Source organism: Microtus oregoni, unplaced genomic scaffold (genome assembly GCF_018167655.1).
Source record: "Microtus oregoni isolate MIOR12 unplaced genomic scaffold, Mior012 000014F_ref0000157, whole genome shotgun sequence".
Classification (NCBI taxonomy): Eukaryota; Metazoa; Chordata; class Mammalia; order Rodentia; family Cricetidae; genus Microtus; species Microtus oregoni.
In genome coordinates, this window is record NW_024543073.1 from 8,291,383 (window position 1) to 8,314,089 (window position 22,707).

At 44.6% G+C, this 22,707-nt stretch overlaps 1 protein-coding gene across 3 annotated transcripts in view; it reads left to right on the forward strand.

Annotated features, from left to right (window-relative positions):
- Positions 1-438: 438 nt before the first annotated feature.
- Zswim6 (zinc finger SWIM-type containing 6) overlaps positions 439-22,707 on the forward strand; it is a 168,033-nt gene continuing 145,764 nt past the window's right edge. For all 3 annotated transcript variants that reach the window (XM_041663711.1, XM_041663712.1, XM_041663713.1), the window contains exon 1: positions 439-1,084. In XM_041663711.1, the coding sequence (XP_041519645.1) occupies positions 448-1,084 (637 nt within the window). In that variant the 5' untranslated portion in view covers positions 439-447. The remainder of the gene's footprint in view (positions 1,085-22,707) is intronic.

Below are 22,707 nucleotides of genomic sequence, written 5' to 3' on the forward strand. Positions count from 1 at the left end.
GGACATCAAAAGGAGGCTGGGCGCTGGAGGGCTAAGTTGAGTAGAAGGGGGCGCAGAGGCCGACCCACCCTCCCCTTGGCCGGCGGCCCGCCCCCTCCCGCGGGAACCCCGCCTGGGCCCCGCCCCCCGCGTCACAGCAGCCTGACATTCTCACAGCCCACCGGGCACCCAACCCGAGCGCCCCCGCCACCCCCGTGTCCACGGAGCGCTCTATTTATGTTTCAGCCCAGTGATTTGCATAGACTCCGCCCCCGGCCCTAGGTTCTCCCTATCGGCGCTCCTCCTCGGCGACGTCGTCACAGCCTAGGCCACACCTCCCGTGCCCCTACAAGGAGCGGCGGGCCCTAGATGGCAGCGTGGCGTCGCCACGGCGTGTGCGTGTCGCGCTTCCTTGTGCCGTTTATAGGGTCCCGGCACTTCCGCTGTCGGGTTAGAAGCGGCGCGGTCATGGCGGAGCGCGGACAGCAGCCTCCTCCCGCGAAACGGCTCTGCTGCCGGCCGGGCGGCGGCGGCGGCGGCGGCGGGGGCAGCAGCGGCGGCGGCGGCGCGGGTGGCGGCTACAGCTCTGCCTGTCGGCCCGGCCCGCGGGCGGGCGGTGCGGCGGCGGCGGCGGCGTGCGGGGGCGGCGCGGCACTGGGGCTGCTGCCGCCGGGCAAGACCCAGAGCCCCGAGTCTCTGCTGGACATCGCAGCGCGCAGGGTGGCGGAGAAGTGGCCGTTCCAGCGCGTGGAGGAGCGCTTCGAGCGCATCCCGGAGCCGGTGCAGCGCCGCATCGTCTACTGGTCCTTTCCCCGCAGTGAGCGGGAGATCTGCATGTACTCGTCCTTCAACACCGGCGGCGGCTCCACGGGCGGCCCCGGCGACGACAGCGGCGGCCCCGGCGGCACGGGCGGCGGCGCGGGCGGCGGCGGCTCCTCATCCTCGCCGGCTGCCACCTCAGCTGCCGCCACCGCCGCCGCGGGCACCGGGACCCCGTCGGTGGGGGCGGCCAGCGCTGCGGACGGCAGCGACGAGACGCGGCTGCCCTTCCGCCGGGGTATTGCGCTGCTGGAGAGTGGCTGCGTAGACAACGTCCTGCAAGTCGGTGAGTCACGGGGTCGCCGCGGGCCGTCGGTCCTTCAGTCTGTCCTTCTGTCCCTTGGGGGTGTGGGAGGGGAAGGGTCCCCTGCGCTCCCCTGACCGCCCCGGGCTGAGCGCACGGTGCAGCGGGCCGCTCGGACGGTCCCCGGAGCGGAGCGCCCATTTCCTCTCGCTGGTCCCCGCCCCCGTCTCCCCGGACGGGCTAGCGCGAGTGGGAAATGAATCAGCAGGACGCGCCCCTCGGCGGCGGGGCGGTGGGTGTCGGCGTCCCCGTCGTCTGTCCCGCAGGCTGCGCGCCGGTGTGCGGGACGGGCGTGGACAAAGGCGCGGGCGACTGCGGCGCTCGGGCTGGGGCGTGCGGCGCGGGGGAGGGGGCGCGGGCCGCAGACAATGCCGGCCGGGGCGCTCGCACGGCGCTGCCCGGCTCGCGTCCTTTCTTCTGGCGCCGCTCCGCGCCCCGCGGTCCAAGGAGGGGGGCGAGTCCCCCCAACACCGCCCGGTCACCGCTCTGTTCGGGGCTCCGACGGTTGGTCGGTACCGTGGCCCCCCCACTCCCTAAGGCACTCGAGACGAGGTCCGCGGCGCCCGGGTGCCCGGGCCACCCCCGCCGGGAGCGACGGCTGGCCGAGCCGCTGAGGGGCGCCGCTCGTGCTTCTGGGTCCCGTGAACCCCCCCACCCCGCCGCCCGACTTCGGCCTGCGCCCGGAGTCGGGGCGCGGTGCGGAGGGAGCTGGGCAGCACCGCCCGACGCCGTGACCCGCGGCCGGCGTCCGCACCGAGGGGCCCCGGGGCCCCTGTGCCGCTGCCCGCCCCGCACCACCCGGCACTTTGTTCTCCTTTCAGGTTTATTTGTGCCCCTTTCAATTTTCTGTCACCCTCCGAAAAGGGGAAAGCAAACAAAAGAGCCTCTTTATTTCTTTTCAGGGCTTGTAAAGTAGAAGATATTTGACAAAGGCGAGAGAAGGACTTGTGATTTAAAGCTGCACAGCCTTCCTTTCTCTGACAGACCCGGAGAGTTTTCTCAAATCCCTCTCCATCCACAGTGCTCTTTCTTTTTCTTCTGTTTAGATATCTTTTCCAGTCCTAGCTATGGGAATGTTGGAACTGGACTGGAGTGAACAATGCTGCAGAGAAACTCCCCTGTCCGCATTTCCCCCCTCTTGATTGCTGAGGGCACATTTTATAACCAGATCTCTGTCTGGTTGAAATGGAAGGGATGAACCCCGAACCAAATGAATGGGGATGGATAGATGTGAAAGACCGTGTGTGTCTGTCTCTCTCATTTTTAACTTGCTCTCCTCTGTAGTCCGATCCTTTTATCCTTCTCGTTGGGAGTGGAATGGGGGTCTGGATAGTGGCCCCGACACAAGAGATTTGTTTTAATCCTGTTTGGTTAATTTGAATTCTAATGTAATCTGAAAACGTGATTTTCTGCATGGTCATTTATTTCCAAAGACAGCCCTCAGTGTGGCTCCGCACCCTTTCCTTCTGTCTAGAGGGTGGTTGATTTTCGAGGCTATCAGTCCTTTTTTCCCTTTCTTTCCTTTAACATCTAATTATCATTCTTTCAAGTTACATCTCTCTCTTTTCTCCCCTCTTCTGCCGGTTTGAAACCCATTGAAGCACATCTATGGTTTCCGAGTATAACTAACCAGAGTCTGCGAATTTTTATGGCTTGGCTGGCAACGTTGAGCCGTGTCCCCCCACCCACCCCGCCCCCCCCCCCTCCCCTTGCTGTGTTTGACTCCGCTTGCAAGCAATGAGGAATGACAGGAGAGCACATAGGGAGGGTTTCTTGGCTGATTGCATTTAAGCCAGGAATTCACTGTGAAAATAAAGCCAAGGGGCGATAAATAAAAGATGCAATCTTCTCTAGGAGACAGACACACAGCGTGGGCTTTGCCTGCTTTCATCAGTGGAAGAGGCCAGGGTGAACAGTTAGTTGTAAAAGAAAATAGTAACTTTTTCAATAGTCCCCTGAAGGGGAAGGTGGCCCCTTGAATGGAATTGGCCCCTGGTCGATGTGAAGTGGTATGCCTCTGGTTTGAAGATTTGACCCCCTCGTTGGAAATACTTACATATGTGCCAGTTTCTTTATCATCCAAGTTGTCTTACTGTTGCCAGTCAGCGGGGGGGATGGAAGGGCTGTTAAATAAATGCCTGGCCCCTGGCACTGTGAGCTAGAAAACTGAGAACCAGGTTTGTCCACCCTTGATGAGGAGTGGGAGGCCGGCTAGATTGTGTCTAATTTAGTGGTAAGTGGTGGTTTGAATCAGTGTATAAGGTGCTTATAATTGTGATTTTCTGTAGGACCCCCCCCAATAAAAAAACCCAAAAGAAGAAAATACTGTGTTGATCTCACTATAAGCAGTTTTCTGCTATGGACTACTCAGGTTTATACAGGAAATGTTAATGAGTGCTAATCATAAGAGGGGAAATCTCGTTTTTGGACTTTATCTTACATTTGTTACTTTTGAAGTTTGTCCAGAGCTGGAAGAGTAGGGAATTGGATTGGTCCCAAGTGAAGCTTGCTGGGTAGATTTTAAACAATACATTAAACCTTTGGTACTGCTGATAATTTTATTATTAGATACAAATAATTATATTTAACAATTGCTTGTGAGTGGCTATGGGAAAGTTTTATAGAATTGTGTTTACTTATTTTTGTTCAGTAAGGATACTGTCTGTTGGTATATAGTCTTGATCAATGATTTCAGAGATACTGCACAAGTAACTTCTCCCAGAGTTTTGTCTGAACCTCTTGTATATGACCTAATCTCAAAGGTTAAGTCAGATATATTTAATTGGAAAAAAAATCTAAAAAATTTCTGTTGGGCTGAAAACACCATAAGCCAAGTAACACCTCTTACTGGAGCAAATGTTTATGGTGTGCTTGACCAAAGGTAGAGAGACAGATAACCCAGTAGGAAGTGTAGGCGTCACAGTCCAGAGGCAGAGAGTGCAATCAGTTAATAAGCATGACTTCTCTCTTCTTACACAAAGTACAGATGAGCTGCAGTTTTCAGCTACCACATTGCTAAAGTCCAGAAACGTTAAGTAGAGAGCATAGTGCCCAAACCTGGTTACCACGTATGGGCAAGCATGCTGTCCATCCCTCTGCATGGTGCAATCTTTTGTGTCATTTCTGGGAATGTATCCTATAGATGATAATGATATTAGCTCATGGAGGTATTCAGTATGGGAATACCCATTGCATGTAGTATGAAATAGTTAAAAGCTGGAGTCTTCCAATTTTTGCCAGAATTTGGTTAAGCAGTACTGAGTGGAATACTATGCAGCTATGAAAAAGTTGATTTATAGTTTAGCAAAGAATGGTGACCTTCTAAAATAAATACCTTAGGCCAAGCTTGGTGGCGCCTCAACACTCAAGGCAGGGGATTAAATTGAGGAGCAGGTAAAGCAAATGCCCACTGCTGAGCCCCACCCTCAGCTCTGTGAGTTCCAAGCCAGCCAGGGCTGTACACCACAAAACAAATTTCTAGCTTCACAGAGAAGGGTCACTTCCTGTTTAAACAACAGTGAAAGACTTGGGTGTAAAGAAAGGTCCCGTAATTTCAGCCATGGAAGAAACTGTGAACTGTAGGTGTCTGTGGAGAAGGGAATTCAGTGAACCAGCAAGATTTTAGAGAATTTATCTATGTCTTAAAGCAACACATATGTTTTCAGAATTAAAGATGGTTAATACTTTTTGGTGTGTTTTCATGTGTGTGGAAATAACTGTTCTTTCTGAGGGGCTGGGATGAATGCGTGTGGTTATTTTTTTAAAGTTTATTTTAATTAAAATTATTAATTTGGAAGCAAGGCACATTTAAACACAACCAGAGTCTTTTGTGTGAGAAGGAAGGAGTTAAGTTTTAGAAGCACTTGGTCATTTCTTTCTTCAGTACTTGCTTCTGAGAGAGAAAACTCTGCTCAAATGTTATTTACAAGTTGGCTCAGAAGTCCCTTCCCTTTTTCTTTTTCCACTGGGGGGGAGTGGGGGTCAAGACTGTAAAGTACAAGGGGGATCTACATTACAATTAAAATGAATAAACATTTTTAATCACAGTAATTTTAATTTATTGACCTTTTCTTGAGTATTCTTATTTTCTTTATTGACCAAGGATGACTATAAAGATGAGACTAAATTCATCTTTATACTTGGGTGTATCGTAGGTTGGCTAGAATATGTTTACTGCATGCAGTTTTAAGTAGAATAATAGGGAACCGTTTTGTATAGGACCATATACTAATTTGTTTTTGCTTTGCAGGGGGATTGAATGCAGGGGCAGGTAAGGCCGCAGCTGAGCTCCACCCCCCCCCCCCCCCCCCCCGCTCTGTGTATTCCTTTTGATTAATGACAAGTTAAGTGTAGAAAAGAAGAAATTTTGGAATTACATGTTTTCGTGTGGCTTGAGTTGCTTGCTTCCTGATTTTCAGCACTTGAGAGGTTAGGCATGCTTGGCGTTTAGTGATACTTCATTCCATGACAGCTGGTATTGGTCCAGTGAGGAAATCTACTGTCCAACGAGTACAACATTGTTTTGTGGCTCAGACACTGATCCGACAAAGGGAAGGAGGCAACGGCTCAGTCCAGTGCCTGCTGAATAGGCATGAGGGCATGCGTCTAAGTACCTCTTAAGGAGTGTGCATCTATAACCCCAGCATTGAGAGGGCCAAGACAGCTCATGGAATCCAACCTCGCTGAATTGATGGGTCCCAGGCCCAGTAATAAACCTTATTTGAAACTAAGAATGTAACTGAGGCACATATTCACTGTTGGCCTCTGGCCTCCTCCCACAGGTGCACACACATGCACATGCATTCACACGAACAGGATATATACACCACACGACATGCTCATGAGCAAATATTCCGACGACAATGGGAGATAGACTTGCAGATTTGTGCTAAGCAGTCATTCCTAGTGTTGCTTCAGTCCTGCAGTTTTGGTCGTTGTTTTTCTTGTTAGGGGTCAAACTGAAGTACTCTACCATAGCGCCATATCTGCAGCCCGCGTCTTGTAACTCCTTGCCGAATAGTTGTGTTATGAGTACACTCTTGGAGTGAAACTGCTGTCTCTTTTTTCCCGTTTGTGTTAAATTTCATTCCTTTGGAAATGCTAGACTTTGATGGTTTTCTTTTGGAAACATCAGGATGCCTGTGAGCCATGGCCTTTAATGGAAGAGAATTACTGCAATTAATCAGACACTGGAAGTTCTCATTCTCTTAAGTATGTCCTTGCTGATTTTTAAGATGCCCATTTTGTCTTTGCTAGTCACTTGCTGTCTCCCTCCTAGCTCTGCATGTTTCATAAGGAAAAATGCAGGCCAGCGTCTCTCTTCTCCTCACATCCGTGTTTAGCATTTAGTTAAGAGTGTGTGATTTCTGGTAGTAAGATGTTCAGAGAGTAGGATGGCTTTAAAGGAAGCAATCCTTTTAAAAGTTGCATGATTGGATATTTACTATTTCTGTTTGTGTATTAGACTATAAATTTTCTTTTAGTCAATAAAAATGAATTTGGTACCTAAAACCTACTTACTTACACATATGTGAAGAGACAGACTCACTTAGTCTTAGGGAATATCATGGAATCATTAAACTCCAACTGCTACTGACTTATAAGTGTTGGGTTGAAAAGGACACATAGCCTAGAAAAGGAAATAAAATTACTACTAAATGTGAATGTCTTAGAAATAAAGCAAATGACGGGCCAGCGTTTTAAAGGGCACAAAATCATTTGTGGTTTTTAAATTACCATTGTATAAATTTAAAATTTACTCAGTAAAAAGTCTAATTTATATCTACCTTGTTTTATTCAGTTTTTGACTTTATATGTGTGTAGACTGTTATATGTTTGGACACATGAGTTCCTCTATCCTTTGAAGTAAACAGAATGACTCTCCTGAGGAATTAATATCATGATAATTTGCAGAAAAATGTTATATCATCTTGTTTCATGAAAAATAAAACACATTTGTTCTTATAAAGTGACGGTTAGATTTTTTTTTTTTTGAAAAACCTGGACTGTCTTTAGTTTTTACTCAGTGTCCTGTTTACTGTTGAGAGTATGTCTGTACATGGCTTTCATTTCTTTAAAAACAGGTCTCTGTAGTAAATAGTAGCCTGCTAGTTGTTAAGGCTCTGGCAGCTTTCTGTTTCTGAAATGCTCTGCCTTCCCCCTCCCTTCCAGCAGCATTCCATGTGGTGGCCTTGATCTCAAGATCGCCCTGCCCAAGCCTTCCAGATGCTGGAATTACAGGTGTGCAGTCCCATGCCTGGCCTGTTTCTGTGGGTCACTGGCATGAGAGTTCTGAGATACTCACGAGTCAGCAGGAAAGGAGACAGGCCTGGACATTGCCACCTCAAGATCCTAGTGACTCTGTGCTGTGAGCGGGTGCATTCCTCCATCCAGAGAGCTATTTTTAGAAATGAAACACATTATAATCTCTGTCATTGTGGGTGCTTTTAGAGATGGGATTACACTATTAATTTCAACTCTCGATTTTTATTTAATTTATATATTTTCGAAACAGGTCTTATTCTGTAGCTCAGGCTGGACAGGTCCTCAGGATGTATGCACTTGGCTGCCTGGAGCTCACAGCCATACTGCCTCAGCCTCTCAGGTGATGGGGTTATCGTTGTGAGCCACCATGCCTGGTTTTTCTTCCTCACCTGATAAAAAGATGAGGCTCAGACACTTTGGGAAGTTGTCCAGAGTAAGTCATTAAGTGGCAGAGAAAAACCACTGGCCTTCTGGTGTCCACTGCCTGTGCTCCTGGCTTACTGAGATGTTTGGTAATCTCAGAAATGACAGCATGCATTTCTTGAAGGAGAACCAATGCGAATGTTGGTGAGGTTACTCGGCTGAACATCGTGCAAGTGTTTCCAGACTGCATTCTGGTTTCAGGCAAAATTCTAAGGGCTTCAGTTCAGTGGTGGTTCTAGCATGCAGAATAGGTGCTATTTATGGTTAACGTTAGTAGATTGGAATTAAGTAATGCTATGATATAAAAGTCCACGAAAAGTTGTGCCTGCTGCGGTAGAAAACTATTACAGCTGTGCATAGCTGTGTGTAGCTCATGCAGACACCCGTGTAATAAGGAATTTACTAAAAGTGTACTGCGCTTATATAAGTGCAGACATCCATGCCAGAAAGAAGTTTGGTGTGAACTTACTGCTTACAATAGTTGCGTGCATATTTGAGGAAACGTTTGTGTGTACCTCACATCTCTCGCCAGCAGGCTGCCTCCTCTTCAGTAAAGCATGTGTTCAAAGCTCTTCAGGATACGACCATATACTTTTAATTTTTCCAAATGCAGTCAAGTGCTGAACTTTGAACTTTTTTTTTTTAAAGATTTATTTATTTATTATGTATACAGTGTTCTGTCTGCATGTATACCTGCAGGCCAGAAGAGGGCACCATATCTCCTTACAGATGGTTTTGAGCCACCATGTGGTTGCTGGGAATTGAACTCATGACGTCTGGAAGAGCAGTCAGTGCTCTCAACCGCAGAGTCATCTCTCCAGCCCCTGAACTTTGAACTTTTAAAAGGATTTTTTGTTCTCAGGGTTTGGGGCATTTCCTTGTTGAGTCAGCTTGATAGGATTTCTTGTGATATGCTGTTAACATTTACTGGTCATAAGAGTAGTAAAAGCTAAATTTATAAAGCCATTAGCATTGTCCTCGATGTCTTCCTCCTTATTCACTCTTTGCCTCTTTGCAACAAGGCTGGGTAGGCACTCTCATTGCTAGTTGCAGAGAAAAGGCCAAGTGCTCTCTGAGCCTAAGCAGGCTGCCTGTGGTGCATCCACTTGCCTTGTTCCTGATTCTGCAGTACCTCAAGCTCATAGTCACTGCCGCTTTATAGAGTGGCCTTCTCAGTGACCTGAAGGTCAAATGGTGACTCTAACCTGGATGGTAAGGTTCGTCCTAGCTAGTCACCCCTCTTTCCCACACACTCACTGTCTCCTGCCTACCACCGAGCTACATCAGCTGTCAAACACGTATTTTATTCTTTCGATAGAATTTTAGCTTTGGAGGACGGTTATACTGGGGGACTGATCAACTTCCACAAGAAGTAGGATTTTTGAAAGGAATAACTTGAAGATTGAGTTGGTCATATGTGTGCTGCATAGATGCCCTCGAAGAATATTTAAGGAACAACATTTCTCATTTTAAGGCCCTTTAAAAATACTGTGCTACTTCTTGGAATGCTTTGTGCAGAGCAGTCAACTTTCTTTGAATGAGAGGATTTTACAGCTTTGTGCAGTTGTGCCCAGATGTTAATTGGCAGGACACAGCAAGAGCTTTCAGTACATTTAAACTCTTAAAACCCAATAAGTTGATCAGATAAATTGGAAGCTCATTAAGTGAATTAATGTGCTTAAAACTCAGGTGACTGGCAGCCTGGTCTTGCCTTATTTAACAGTCTACTTGAAGTGTTTTCATTGTTAATTAATATTGGGCCTTTACAATGAGAAGATGTATAGGAAATATCCCTAAGAAGATAATGTAAAAATGAAATGTTAGAATTGGGATTTAAACTCCTTTCTTATAAGACTTTAAGTATTTATTCTATGTGTTCTTGTCTGTATTCATGGGCACCTCATGCCCGCAGAAGCCTTTGGAGGTCAGAAGAAAGCATTGGATTCCCTGGAAGTGGAGTTACAGGGGGGTTTGAACTGCCACATGGATGCTGGGAACTGAATCAGGTCCTCTGCAAGAGCAGTAAACACTGTTTAAAAAGAACTTTTTTAAAAAGTTTATTTAATTCTATGTGTATGAGTGCTTTGCTTGCTTGTGTGTATATGTAACATCACGTGCCCACAGAGGCCAGAGAGGGCATTTCACCCCTGCACAGGCATTACAGGCTGTTGCAAGCCATAGTCCAGCTGCTAGGAATCAATCCCTGGGCCTTGGGGAGAGCAGCAAGTCCTCTCAACGACTGGTCTGTCTCTCCAGCCCTACAGCAAGCGCTCTTACCTCATGAGCTGTCTCGTTAGCCTCTCCAGGTTTGATTCTTCATCAGCACACTGTACATTTCTGTGCCTAGTTTTACCTGTTAAATATTTGCCGATGGTAGCCAGCAGCCGAGGGGCAATTTCGTATGTGAAGGACAGGTGTTTCATAATTTAGTTACAAAGGACAAGTCCTGGCCTTTCTTAGTGAAGTTGGATGGGTTGAAGGCTGCACTATTTTTAGAGACCTTTGTACTCATTTCATTAACTGGTTTCTAAAAAGAAATGCTCATGGCTTTCTAAATACTTGTAAAATAAATCCTAAACCTCAGATATTAAGAACTTGTAGTCTGTTACATATAAGTAAACTTGTAAAGTTTGTTTGCCTGTTCCTGAGGATTTCTTTTTTAATAGCATCCTTCAGTCTTATTTGTGTTTCTGATAAACCTCACAGTTCTCCCCACTTTCATTCCCCCAGATGAGTTGTGTACCTTTTCCCTTAACAGATCTTCAGCCCAGAGACCCAGCTAGTCTACAGAGATGTGGCTGGGGCCGGGCAGTGGTGCAGCTATGCCCTGGTCTGACCAGTGGATGCATTGGGATAATGGAGCTGCAAGGGGGACCTGGGGCCTACAGCTTCTGAGCCTGGCTTGCCTCAGTATCCATCCTTCCTTCCTTCCTTCCTTCCTCTGCCTTTCCCCTTCATCCCCTTCTGCCCTTCCCCCTCCTTTCCTCCCTTGGGGTAAGGTGTGTGAAATGATTTTTTGAGGGTATATCAAAGAAGACCAGAAGAAAGGTAAGAATACTATGGGGAGTTTCTCTTCGGTGCCTGCACTTGGCCCCCCACCATCTCCCTTGGTTTAGAGAAATTAACTGAGGTCAGAAGGACCTATATGTTCGAGCTGCTGCTTAGCTACTATTTTTAACCTGGCCCCACATCAGGCTGGCACTAGGCCATGATGGCACAGGGCCAGTACTTTGCGGGACTGGTGGCCAATGGTGGAGACTTAAGTTTTCATCAATCTAAGTTTGAGACATAACCCTGTTCTACAACACTGTGTTAACTTGTTGTTTTAAAAAATACAATGTGAATTTTCTTAAGAAATGGCTTCTTAAAAATAGTCTTCATAAATAATAAATCTTGAAACATGTGCTGTAGAGATTATTTTAGAGAGGAGAAAGATTCAAAAACTGTCTTATCAGGTCAGACATATATTTAGCTCAGTAATTTGGGCTTTGTGGTGGCATCAAGAGGTGCAAAGTTTACGTGGTTCATTAATATGCCTCAGCATCTTTAAAATTGCCACTGCTGTTGAGGTTATGGAGTCAGAGTTGAATTATATAATTATAGGTGTCATTCGACTGAAAAGAAAAAAAAAAGAAAGAAAGGAAAAGAACAAACCCAGCACTTCTTTCTGTTTCTTTTCTGATCCTTGTGTGTTTAGGTTTGGTAAACGGTCAGGTCTTCCTGTTCTTTATGGAGTGGCAAAGTTTAACCTGATGGACTGAGATATGGTTCTGGATGCTGCATACTCTGTAGCTGGTATTCAGGAGCTCACACTTGCAATCTGAGCCCTAAGCTTTAGGCTGCTTCTGTGATTTGAGAAACTTGACGGTCTGCTGCACTGAAAATGGAAATTAGGGTTTGTTTGTGAATGATTTGGGGAAGAAGTAAAAAGTGTCACAGTGTGAAATGGAAGTGACGTCAGTAAGGAGGTTAGTACTTACTTAGCTGGTACATAGAAAGCTGAGCGTGTTAGGGCTGGTTTTGTGGTGCGCTTGAGATGACACTGTGGCTGCCGGGAGAAACAGTGATGGCTAGTCCCATAATCTCTAGGAGGTAAGTGTAAGGCCAGTGTTAGTGCGCTGACCTAACTCACCTTCCTGAGGCAGCAAAGCAAGGCTCTAAAGTCAGAATGAGCTCTTCTTTATATTTCAGGGAGTCAAGGATGAATTCTAGTGCATTCACTTTTGTGGAAAGAAGAGAGTTCAAGTGGAATGACTCAGTGGGGCGTGCATTGCTGGGGGCTTGCGGAATTACAGTACATTTGTTGAGTTTCAGTTTTCCTTTCCTCTTCTTGAGGCAGGCTTGCTATGTTGCTCAGCTTGGCCTTGAACTTGTGGCCTCATGTCTTTGCCTGTACACTGTGGCGTGACAGGCATGCATTGCCAGTTAGGATGGTTTCTGAAGATGGAAGGTTATCTTGAGTGTGGCTTTGCGAGTGAACAGTTATCGAATCAAGGGTTGTTTGCAGAGGGTTATTTTTTTTAAAATGAAGTTTAATATGATTTACAGAAAATTATAACCTATTGCATGGTAGTTGATAAGTGACTATTGTTTGAATTCTTAATTTAATTCAGATTTATTAGGGGCGTCATGTAGTGTCAGCCCTGCCTTCAGAAGCCTGGTGAAGTTAGAGCAGTGGCCCTCCATCCTTGGGGCAGAACGTTCAATGCTAGTCCTCCTTGAAACTTGTCAGAGCAGTTTCCCTGCGGTTTCTGTGGATCGTTCTTAGCAGTGCGTTCAAGAGGCGTTCTGTTTAAGCTGCTTCATAAATAGCAGGGAATGCCAAAAGCCTGGGTAATATTACAGTTTTGTTTTCAGTAAGGGTGTTTTCAATGCAAGAAAAAATAAACCTATTCATTTAACAATAAAAAATTTTTCAGGTGGTTTTAAAAACTATTGTATCAGGTTTTAGTTTCATTGAAGATTTTCATGTTCTTCATAAAGTACTTCTCTTTTTCAGTGGTAAAGATTAACCCCAAAGCCTTGCATCTGTGAGGCTAGGCTAGTTCTCTTCCATTGGCCTCTTCATTCGCTTTACTATAAACACTTTTCATAGTTCATCATTTTAGGTGCTTTAGGAAGTTGGTGACAGAGCTAGTGACAAGTGAGTGTCTTTACATTTTAGTGCTAATTAGGTCTGGGTTTGTGTTAGTAACTCATAGCTTAGCAGTGGCTTGTCTTTGATTTGGAAGTCATGAAACTGTGGGGTTTTATGCCTATCTAAAGAAATCTCTTTTAAAGTTTTCGCTTTCTCTCAGATTTTTTTATTTTACATGTATGGGTGTTTTGCATGCACAGTGTCTGTACCTTGTGCGTAGCTGCTGTCCATGGAGGCCAGAAGAAAGCACTGCATCCCCCTGGGACTGCAGTACTAAACAGCTGTGAGCTGCCCTTTGAGTTCTGGGAAGTGAACCCAGGTCTTTTACAGGAGCAGCCAGTGCTGTTAACTGCTGAGCTATCATTCCAGACCACTGAAGTTTATATATGTTTGGCACAAACATATGATTTGTATTTTCTAACCCACTTCCTGTGTGTGTGTGTGTGTGTGTGTGTGTGTGTGTATACGTGTCTCTATGTCAGCTTGGAGGGGCTAGGTGGTAGTGATGGGTAAGTTCAGATAAGCATAAAACAGTCAAACAACTCTGGTCAGTTATGGAGGGTCATCTCCTGCTTCCAGGCATTTCTGCTTTATTGGACTGGTTTTTTAGTGTTTTTATATACACTTTTTTTTTTTTTTTTTGAGTGGTGAATGATGGCTCATACTTGTAACCCCAGCATTCAGGAACCCAAGGGAGGCAGATTTTGGTGAGTTCTATCCCGGCCCTCCTGGGCTTATAGAGTGAGATTCTGTCTCAAACAATGACACACAGACAGAACCCAAGAACCTGAAGGTAGTTTTCATTTTTGCAGCCCCTTCAGATTCCTTCCCCACAGCAGGGAACACCACCTCAGTCAGACTGTGTGCATGAGAGCTCCACGTGCCGCAGCCTTAGTGGCTGTGTGACAGTCTGTCTACGGCTGCTCTAGCAGTACTTGCTGCATGTCTACAGGCTCATTGCATAAGTTGCTGCTGTTTGCCCTTTCTTTCTTCCTTCCCCCACCCCCTTTTCTTTGAACAGAAAGGGTTTCTCTGCTTAACATCTCTGGTTGGCCTGGAACTTGCGTTGTAGACCAGGCTGGCCTTGAACTTACAGGTACCTGCCTGCCTCTTCCTCCGAGTGCTGGATTCAGGGTGTGTGCCACCACTGCCCAGCTATGGCTCTTCCACCTGTTTGCCATTTGCCTTTTAATCCCTTACAGTTGTGGAACAGGCCCTTGCAGCTTGCCCTTTTAACAGTTGAGATTTGAGTTTTGAACCCAACTCTTTCAAGAAGCAGTACTGAGCACCTCTATAACACTTCAAAGACTCTAAAACAGCTTTAAAGAGTTGTTGAAAATATGCTTCACTCTGTAGTCCAGGCTGGCCTCAAACTCAGTTTTCTTGCCTCGGCCTCCTGAGTGCTAGGATTACAGGTCTGTCCCCAGCTCCTCTGTCTGGCAATCATTCTGTACTCTAGCGTATACCTTTGCTGCCTTTTAGAAATCCCAGTAGTACGTAATCTCGTAGGTTATATAGGTACAATAGGTTTCTACTTAGATTGAAGAATAATCTCTCTGTCTAGTGAAGGTAAGCAGACCCATAGATTATACAGTTCCACAGTTAATGAAGAGATCAGCTAAACTTGAGACCTTGGTGTTGGAGTTCATTTTTAATGTGGAAGCGGCAGGAGATGAGTGACAGTTTCTTATGAGAAATCAGTGCGCCTCATCTTATCTCAGATTGCAGATTCCTCTGCATCTCTGATGAGGGGAACACTGGTCAGCTCATCAAATGGACTGGAGGGCAGGGCACTAGCACGTGTAACAGTGTTCTGCCGCATGTGGTTCCGAGGCCGTTTGAGTTTGCCATTGTACAAGAGATGAAAGATGAATTGGGAAAAAGTACTGGTGAACTTTGAATCCAGGACAGACAGCTGTTGTTAGTGTCAGTCAGAATGTATGCAGTAGATGCTGGAATGGCGATTGAATGAGTAGCAGACCACGTGCCGGTCCTGTAGTGTGCGTGAAACCTTCCTTGTTGGGGGAAAAAAACCCCCAGATTTTTTCGTCTGTTCAGTTTTCTGAGTGTGTTGCCATGACTTAGTCATTTACTATATTTTCAGTAAGAATCTGAATATTGGATAGATGGTTATGTTTTAGTACTGGGCTGTTGTATAAAGTTTCTCTTTTGTGTGCTTGGAGAGGCCTTTTCTTTTAGCACCTGACCTAAAAGCTATTTTGAAAGCAATTCATGTATTGGATGGTTATAGTGTCAAGTAGGAAACCTGGCACATTCCCATGAAGAACAGCATTTGTGGGTTGCCCAGGAAAATTCTTAGTATTATAAAAACCTTTGTGGGACTAAGAGATATTTCACTTTTTAAAAAAACGTGGCCACGGGGCTGGAGAGATGGCTCAGCGGTTAAGAGCATTGCCTGCTCTTCCAAAGGTCCTGAGTTCAATTCCCAGCAACCACATGGTGGCTTACAACCATCTGTAATGAGATCTGATGCCCTCTTCTAGCCTGCAGGCATATATGCAGACAGAATATTGTATACTTAATAAATAAATATTTTAAAAAAAAGTGGCCAGTACCCAGGAAGGATGAAGCAGGAGAGCTGAGTTTTAGGACAGCCACCTAGCACAACCAGGTTCCCCTCACCCTTCAAAGAAAACCCAAACAAAATTTGGAAAACTAAAGCTAATTTTCAACAACCCCCTCACGAATGACTTGCAAAAGTACACCTGACTTCAAAGCATCCATGAGATCTTGTGTATTTTGGAAATTAATGTTAATAGTTAATAGGAATAGCTTCTTAAACTCCTACAAAATACTAACGACTTTCCTATGAGACCTTTTTGTTTTAAAGACTTACTTTTGCAGAAAAATAGGACTCACCAAAGGAGTTTTTTGAGCAAGAATTTAACAGGATGGGTGTATTCCCAGTGCTTGGCTCATAAAACGGTTGGGTATCCAGAAATGGAGTGATCACCAATTCCATTTGCCCAGTCTTGGTTGTGCCCCTTTTCTGGACTGTTTTTGCTTTAACAAGTGTTTTTTTCAGTTCTATTGGGTGTTTTCATATGTCCTTGCTTGGGTAATAGAACTGTATAATGTTAATGCATTATCCCCTTGTATGATCTACTAATGGCTTTTCTGAACTATTTTATACCACAGAGCTCTTTAAACCTAGAGTTACTGGGTATTTGTGTGTATACATGATTTTGTAAGTGCAGACCTCATTATATGCATGAGTGTGTCTGTCAGTTATACTCTAAACAGGTGGAGATCAGCTATTAGATTCTGGATGTATCGTAGCCAGTAGGATGCTGTCTGTTCCCACCCTTTTTGGAATCTTCAGTGGCTTCCCTTTGCTCATAGTACCAAACTCATTCACAGCTATACAAGTTGCTCTGTGACCCTTACCAGGCCCACTCCTGACCCTCAGCTGCCTCCTGCATAAATGTTTCCCTGTCTTTGAGCGTGCTCAAGCTGCTCCGCCACCTAGACGCCCTTCTTTGCATAGTTTATGTCTTGTTTGAAATCTGGCAAAAACAGTTTGTTTCCTTTGTAACCTTAATCACTGTTGTTTGTGGTCCCTTCCCTCCCCATTTCCTCGGTTAGATCATAAGATCTGTGCATGCAGAAAAGTGTGTATGTTATGTTCGGGAGAATGTGTGTGTTTCTATCCCTGTCTTCTAGGACAAGTGCACATATTTGGATCTCAGTAAAAGTCTGTTGGTTCAATGAAAGAAAGTGTTTTGTTCTAGAACTATTTTTCTAGCTCTCCAGAAGGAGGCACTGCTCCGTCTGTCCTTAACACACACCTGTCACATAAAGAAATGACAGTGGAAAAATATTTCCTTGTTTTCTGTTTCTTGTCACTTGGAGCTACTCCGAAATTCCCCAGAAGGTGTATTTGCATTCCCCGCTGTTAGACTTTCTTAGAGTATGAGATCTCCATACTCCGTGCATATAGTAAGTACCTTATCAAGGCTAGGTGCCTTGGAATGTGGGTTTGTATTATATGGGCTGAGAAGTTGGCACATTTGGAAAAAGTAAACAGCCCTATGTTTACAGGCACAGGTTGCCAGAGAAGAGGAGGTATGTTGGAAGGGCAGGGATCTTTCTTTTACCCAACCTCTGCAGGGGCCACTTTTTCTTTCCCTGACTCTCTTGTTGAGTAATTACTGCTTGGTTAGAGTAGACACTGGCTTCCGGTAGTGGCTGTGCAGGCCAGTTCAAGTCTGCACGGAGCAGTGTTTCCCGTCGTCCTCCGCCTTCTTGCCTAGACTTGAGTTTTCCCTTTTCAGTCCCCCAATCATTTTAATCTTTCCTCCCTCATTAATCAAACAGAGAAGTAGCAGGCTAGAGTGATGGATGTAAGAAACACTAGCCAAATATGCTTTGTATAAAGTCCTTCTGGCGTATTAGAAGTAGTCTTGGAGAAAATTAACTTTTTCCCAGAGTCATATTGAGGGTCAGGATTTGGGATTTGAGGTTCGTATTGATTTATTCACCTTTGGAGTGCCAGTGCTGTGTTACAAGCATGGTTTCTATTTTTGGCATTTTATTCTGTTTGAGATGCCCAGTTCCTTATATCCAGCAGCACCCAGCAAGTCTGCAGTGGGCATGGATTCCCAGGAGTCCCGAGTGTCAGGTGGAATTGACTCCAAGTGTTGTGAAGTTGATCATCTTCCAGGTTCTTGAATAGTGTTCTGGATTTGCTGTGATAGCTGTCTTTACACAGAGCAGTGGTTATATGACCCATCCAGGTTGTAGTACCTTCTTGCTCCTTGGAGCTAGAAGTTTTGTTCTTTGCTAGACTCACACACACACACAAAAAGTAGTTTCAGTTACATTGATGACATTATGAATTTGGCTTGAAAAAAAGTCTTATTTCTGCATTCACCAGAGCCTTATTTTCAGGAGGAAACATGGCAGCAGGGTCTGGAGGAGTTGCTTCAGCCATCTCAGTATAGCGGAAGCCTTGGTACTCAGTGTTGTTACCGGAAAGTGGCTCTGGCGCAGTAGGTTGTGAGCAGCTCTGCCGATGGAGGTGTGGAGCTGCGGTCACTCTCTGGCGATCAGATTACAGCCTAAAGGTCTGCCAAACTCGCAAAACAGGCCTAGTATTTCCGTCTCCCTTGTTTTTAGCAAACATCTTTGTTGTCGGGGAGGAAAGATTAGATGGGTCTTTCTAGGTAACATCCCAGGTCTCGGCTTCTGGGTGTCCACCATTATCTTCTCATTAGTGAATTGCTATGCCTTCAGCCTTCTGCTCCACAGGCAGGTTTATTTGTGGCATTTGCAGCTTTCAGTGTGGTCTGGTTGCAAGTCAAAAGCTTAGGAAGTCTATATAACTTGCCATAATTTTAACACTTTTTACTGTTTTGATGATCTGATTTACACAAGTACCATATAAAAATCTACCTCTGCTCTACTGCTGCTGGAACATTGACTGAGCTTTGCTTTTTATGACCAAGTTATGGGATGAGTAATTACTCTCTAGAGTGAGTGGCTCAGAATGAACTAACTGTATGCTCAAGGTGTGATGTGACACCAGATGCATTTAGGCCTCAGAGGTATGTAATTACCTCACTGTACTCACAATACACACAAGCACATTGATGCTCATGGCAAGAGTTTTATTTGCAGAAGAAAACCCGCTTTCTTATGAGTGAAAGAACAGTCCATTATTTTTGAGGGATTCAGAAATGGTTTTGTTTTACAGGCACCATCTCAATCCCCCTGCATTTCTTTAGGGCATAATTTAAAGCATCCATTACTGGATTCTGAGCAAACAGGTGTACTCTGGATTTTAGATAGTAAGGGTAGTTTAGGAATTTCCTCCAAACACCGTGCCTCCCATTTTCTCAGCTGCTTTTTACCCTAACTTTTATATGCGCCATTCTTAGACTCTGCTTTGATGATCAGTTCTGCTCATTAAAGGTAATGCCTGTGTTTTGGCTTTCACCTGCAAGTAAAATCTTCTGTTAGACTGCTTAGATTTTAGCCTGTATGTATCCTGTCTAGTCTCATAGATTACGAAGAGTTAAAGATAGCAGTACTTGAAGCTTATTTGTTCCTCCTCCTTTTAATTCACTATTAAGGTAATACTTGAATCACATGAAAAATATCTTCCTTTTTTTTTAAAGTAAAAATTTCTGTTGGCTCCTTAGGTGAGTTCACTGTGTTGCTATTAGATGCTGTGACTTTCTCATGGGGCCAACTTCCCTGCCAGAGGACCAGATACTTGTCTTGGAGATTTAGGTTGGTGGTTAGGACCTAACTAGCTCCCTGTTCACAAGCCCAGGAGATGAGAATTCCTTACCTAGGGAGCCTAGAGACCTGTGGCGGCTGCTCACTCCTCCCCTGGGCTAGAAAAGCAAGCTGAGGTGGAGTTTGGCTTTGGGACTTGAAGAGAAGTAGCAGTGATGGTGGCTTACTTGTTTACAGTATGATCCTCCAGAGAGGGTGAGGTGACACTGATTTGGCGTTATTTATTTATTTATTTTTTTAACAGTCTGGAAACATAATCAGGTGTTCTTAAAACTGTAACTCACAAATATATGTAGGAAAAGTAGTAAATTGTTACCACTGTGCCAGTTATCAGAACATTCAAGAAAGAGGCATGGATTTCTGTGCTATCTATAGCAACTAGCCATGTGCCACTATAGAACATCGGCATGGGCAGACTCCATTTCAGATAGTACATGGAAGTATTTGATTTTGGAGACTTAATACAACAAAAAGAATTAAATATATTATGACTAATGAATTGAAATAATATTTTGTATTATTTCACGTTTTACACTAAGATACGGATAGCTAATAGAAAGTTAGAATTACATATGTAGGTCATGTTTTATATTTATGTGGGCTTTTTTTTTGTCTGATAAACATTTGTCGTGATTTACTTACGTATTTGATGTTGACTTTTTAACAACTAAATACCTTGTAAGTGGTTCTTTAAACTTGGGTTTAAGACACTGAGTCTTTATTTTACTTGCTTTCAAGTTGAGACAATTTTTTCAATCTTAAATTTCTAAGATAGATGAACTCTGTGAAGGGTGATCACTTTTATTGACTAAGTGTTTTCTAGTAATATAGGTTTAATTACTATCTATTTCATAAAGCGTTCAGTGAGTTGTTATCTAAAGGTGAGATTTTTATTTCTCAGTAGAATACACAATAGATGCTAAAATTATATTTAAAACCCATTCCTTCAAAACATACTGGAATTTATGGTAATTAAGGGAAGCTGTCTTTAAGCCATCCTGCCTGTTTCCTTCCTTTGCCTCTGTCCCCTCCTCCCGTCTTCCTTTTTCCCCTCCCTCTTCACCTTCCCCCCTCTTTCTCTTTGTTTGGAAACAGATAGGTAGATTTTCCTTGAATTTAAAAGTGTGTCTTGGCATCCGATTAAACACAGAGGGAGACAGAGCAGCAGGTGATTTCTTCTGTAGTAGTTCTCATTGTGGTCCCGGATCAGTAGGTTCTTCATCACTTGGGATAAGCACGGACTGGGAAGGTGGGGCCTCCCGGAGGATCTAGCACCTCTGGATTTTAATGTCTTCCAGGTAATTTGAGTGCTAACACCACCATTGGCTCAGTCCACACAGAGAAAAAGAACCTGAATCTTTTATGCATATTTTAAAACCGGGAATTTAGTGAATTCAATTGATCATACAAATGTTGGAGGAACTGAGAAGGCAAAGTAGAATAGCCAACCTCCTAAAGAGTCACAGCAGGTGATGACGTGACCTAAGAGGTAGCATTGTGGGAGTTTAAGAGTTGAGGAGATTGGAGCATCCTGGTATGGACTGGTAAAGGCTGGAGACTTTTCTGGAAACCCTGCCTGAAGTAGAGAAAGAAAAAAAAAAAAACATCCTGACGTCTCTCCTTTTTCTTCAACTTTCCACCAGTGCCTCTTATAAACTGAACGGGGAAGGGCCAGGTGACCCAAGAGTCGGAGGACTGGTGTGTGTACTTCGGTAGTGATCAGCAGTCTTGAGATGCAGGGTCACAGAGACCAAGCTCTGTGGGTAAACAGGTTTAGAAGTGGCACACCTAGTTATTATATGTTAAAATGAAGCAATAGTTTAATTAAAAATTTAGGAGGTGTTTTAATATAAAAAATAGCTTTGATGGAACACATGCATTTTTATGAAAATCAAAATGTCTTCTTGAAATAATTGTATTGCAGTCAGGGAACTCTTTTCAGGGACTTGTGACTATCGGAGGAGTCATCTTATGTTTTTGAAGGACTTGATCCTTCCTCCAGGTGAGGGGTTACCAAACGCCCCTGTCTGTTAGTACCATCCTGCAGCCAGTTCAGGAAGCACTGCAGTGGCTCGTTAACATCTTTCTGTCATCTTTTCACTTTAGGAGTTTGCAGAGTAAGACCTGTTAGTGTTTACAGCGCACTTTCCAGGTGCCAGCCAGGAATCAGAAGTACTTCTGAGGTACATTTTAGTATAATCGTCTCCAAAGATGTGTTAGTGGTGTCCAGCCTACACATAAAAGAAGAGCCTAGTGTTTTGAGCAGAAAGGGATTTAATGTAAATAATTGGTTATAGTGTATTTGCAGGGACTTGGGGGTGGAAAAAGAGATGAGAGATTAATGTCGGATCAGCAAATAGATTTAAAGTGTGTTGATGTGTATGAGCGCGTTGCATAGGTGATTCTTTTTTTTTTTTTTTTTTTTTTTTAGATAGGGCTTCTCTGTATAGTCCTGGTGTCCTGGAACTCACCCTGTAGGCCTGGCTGGTCTCTGCCTCCTTAGTGCTGGGACTAGAGGTGTACCACTGCCTGGTGCATAGGTGATTCTTGAGCACAAGAGGAGGAGATGTTACCAATATCCTGCACTATGGATTTGATGGAAGTCTCAGCTCCAGCTGCTCAGAAACCATCACAGATGATGCTGGATGATGTTGGGGCCATCTTCAGTACTTTCTACAGTGGTTGTGGGTACCACTTAAAACAGGAATTGAAGGTGTGTGTCGTTCCCTCAGTTTCTTGTCACTGTAGCCTTGTACAGAACCAAACTGGTAGACCCAATTGTCCGGGGAGTTTGGGATGTGCAGTTGATAGAGTTTCAGCCCAAGTACCACTTTTATCAATATACACGTGGAAACTGAGGCCTGGAGAGAAGTCATGCAGTTCTAAAGTCAGGCAGAATTGGAATGTGGGTTCAGGCACTACGGTTTCATAGTCTTCACACTTAGCTTCTTATTGTGCATCTAGATCTGCTAATTGGATTTTTTTTTAATTGCTGAGCACGTAAATGACTGACTGTTTCTAGTGATTTTTGCCTACTTAACACTTAATTTTTTTTTTTTTTTGATTTCTCTGGCACAGTTCTCTTCAGGGCATCACTGATTTTGTAGCCAATACATGGTGTTTTAGCTTCTGTCTCTCCTCGATCATTCCCTGGCTTTCAATGCCCCAGCCAGCTTTTAAGGCTTTCCAGCCTGACCACTGCAGCGCTGCACTTGCCCATCCTCCTTCTTCTTGCGGAGACCCTTGTTTTTCCTTTTTCTTCTTTCATCATAGTACTGCTGTCACTTGGATTGAATTGTAATTTAGATGTGATGCTTTTTAATATTTGGTTTTTATTAAACACTAAAAAAAACACCAAGTATACATTCTTGTGCCCTTTTCCTATCATATAGATGGTATAGTCTCTGAGGAATCAATGGGTTCTCCTTGAGCAAGGAGGGAAAGAGCAAAGGAACTAAAGGGGCGGGACTTCCTTTCTAACACCTACCATCTATCTGCCAGCTCTGAACTACATGTT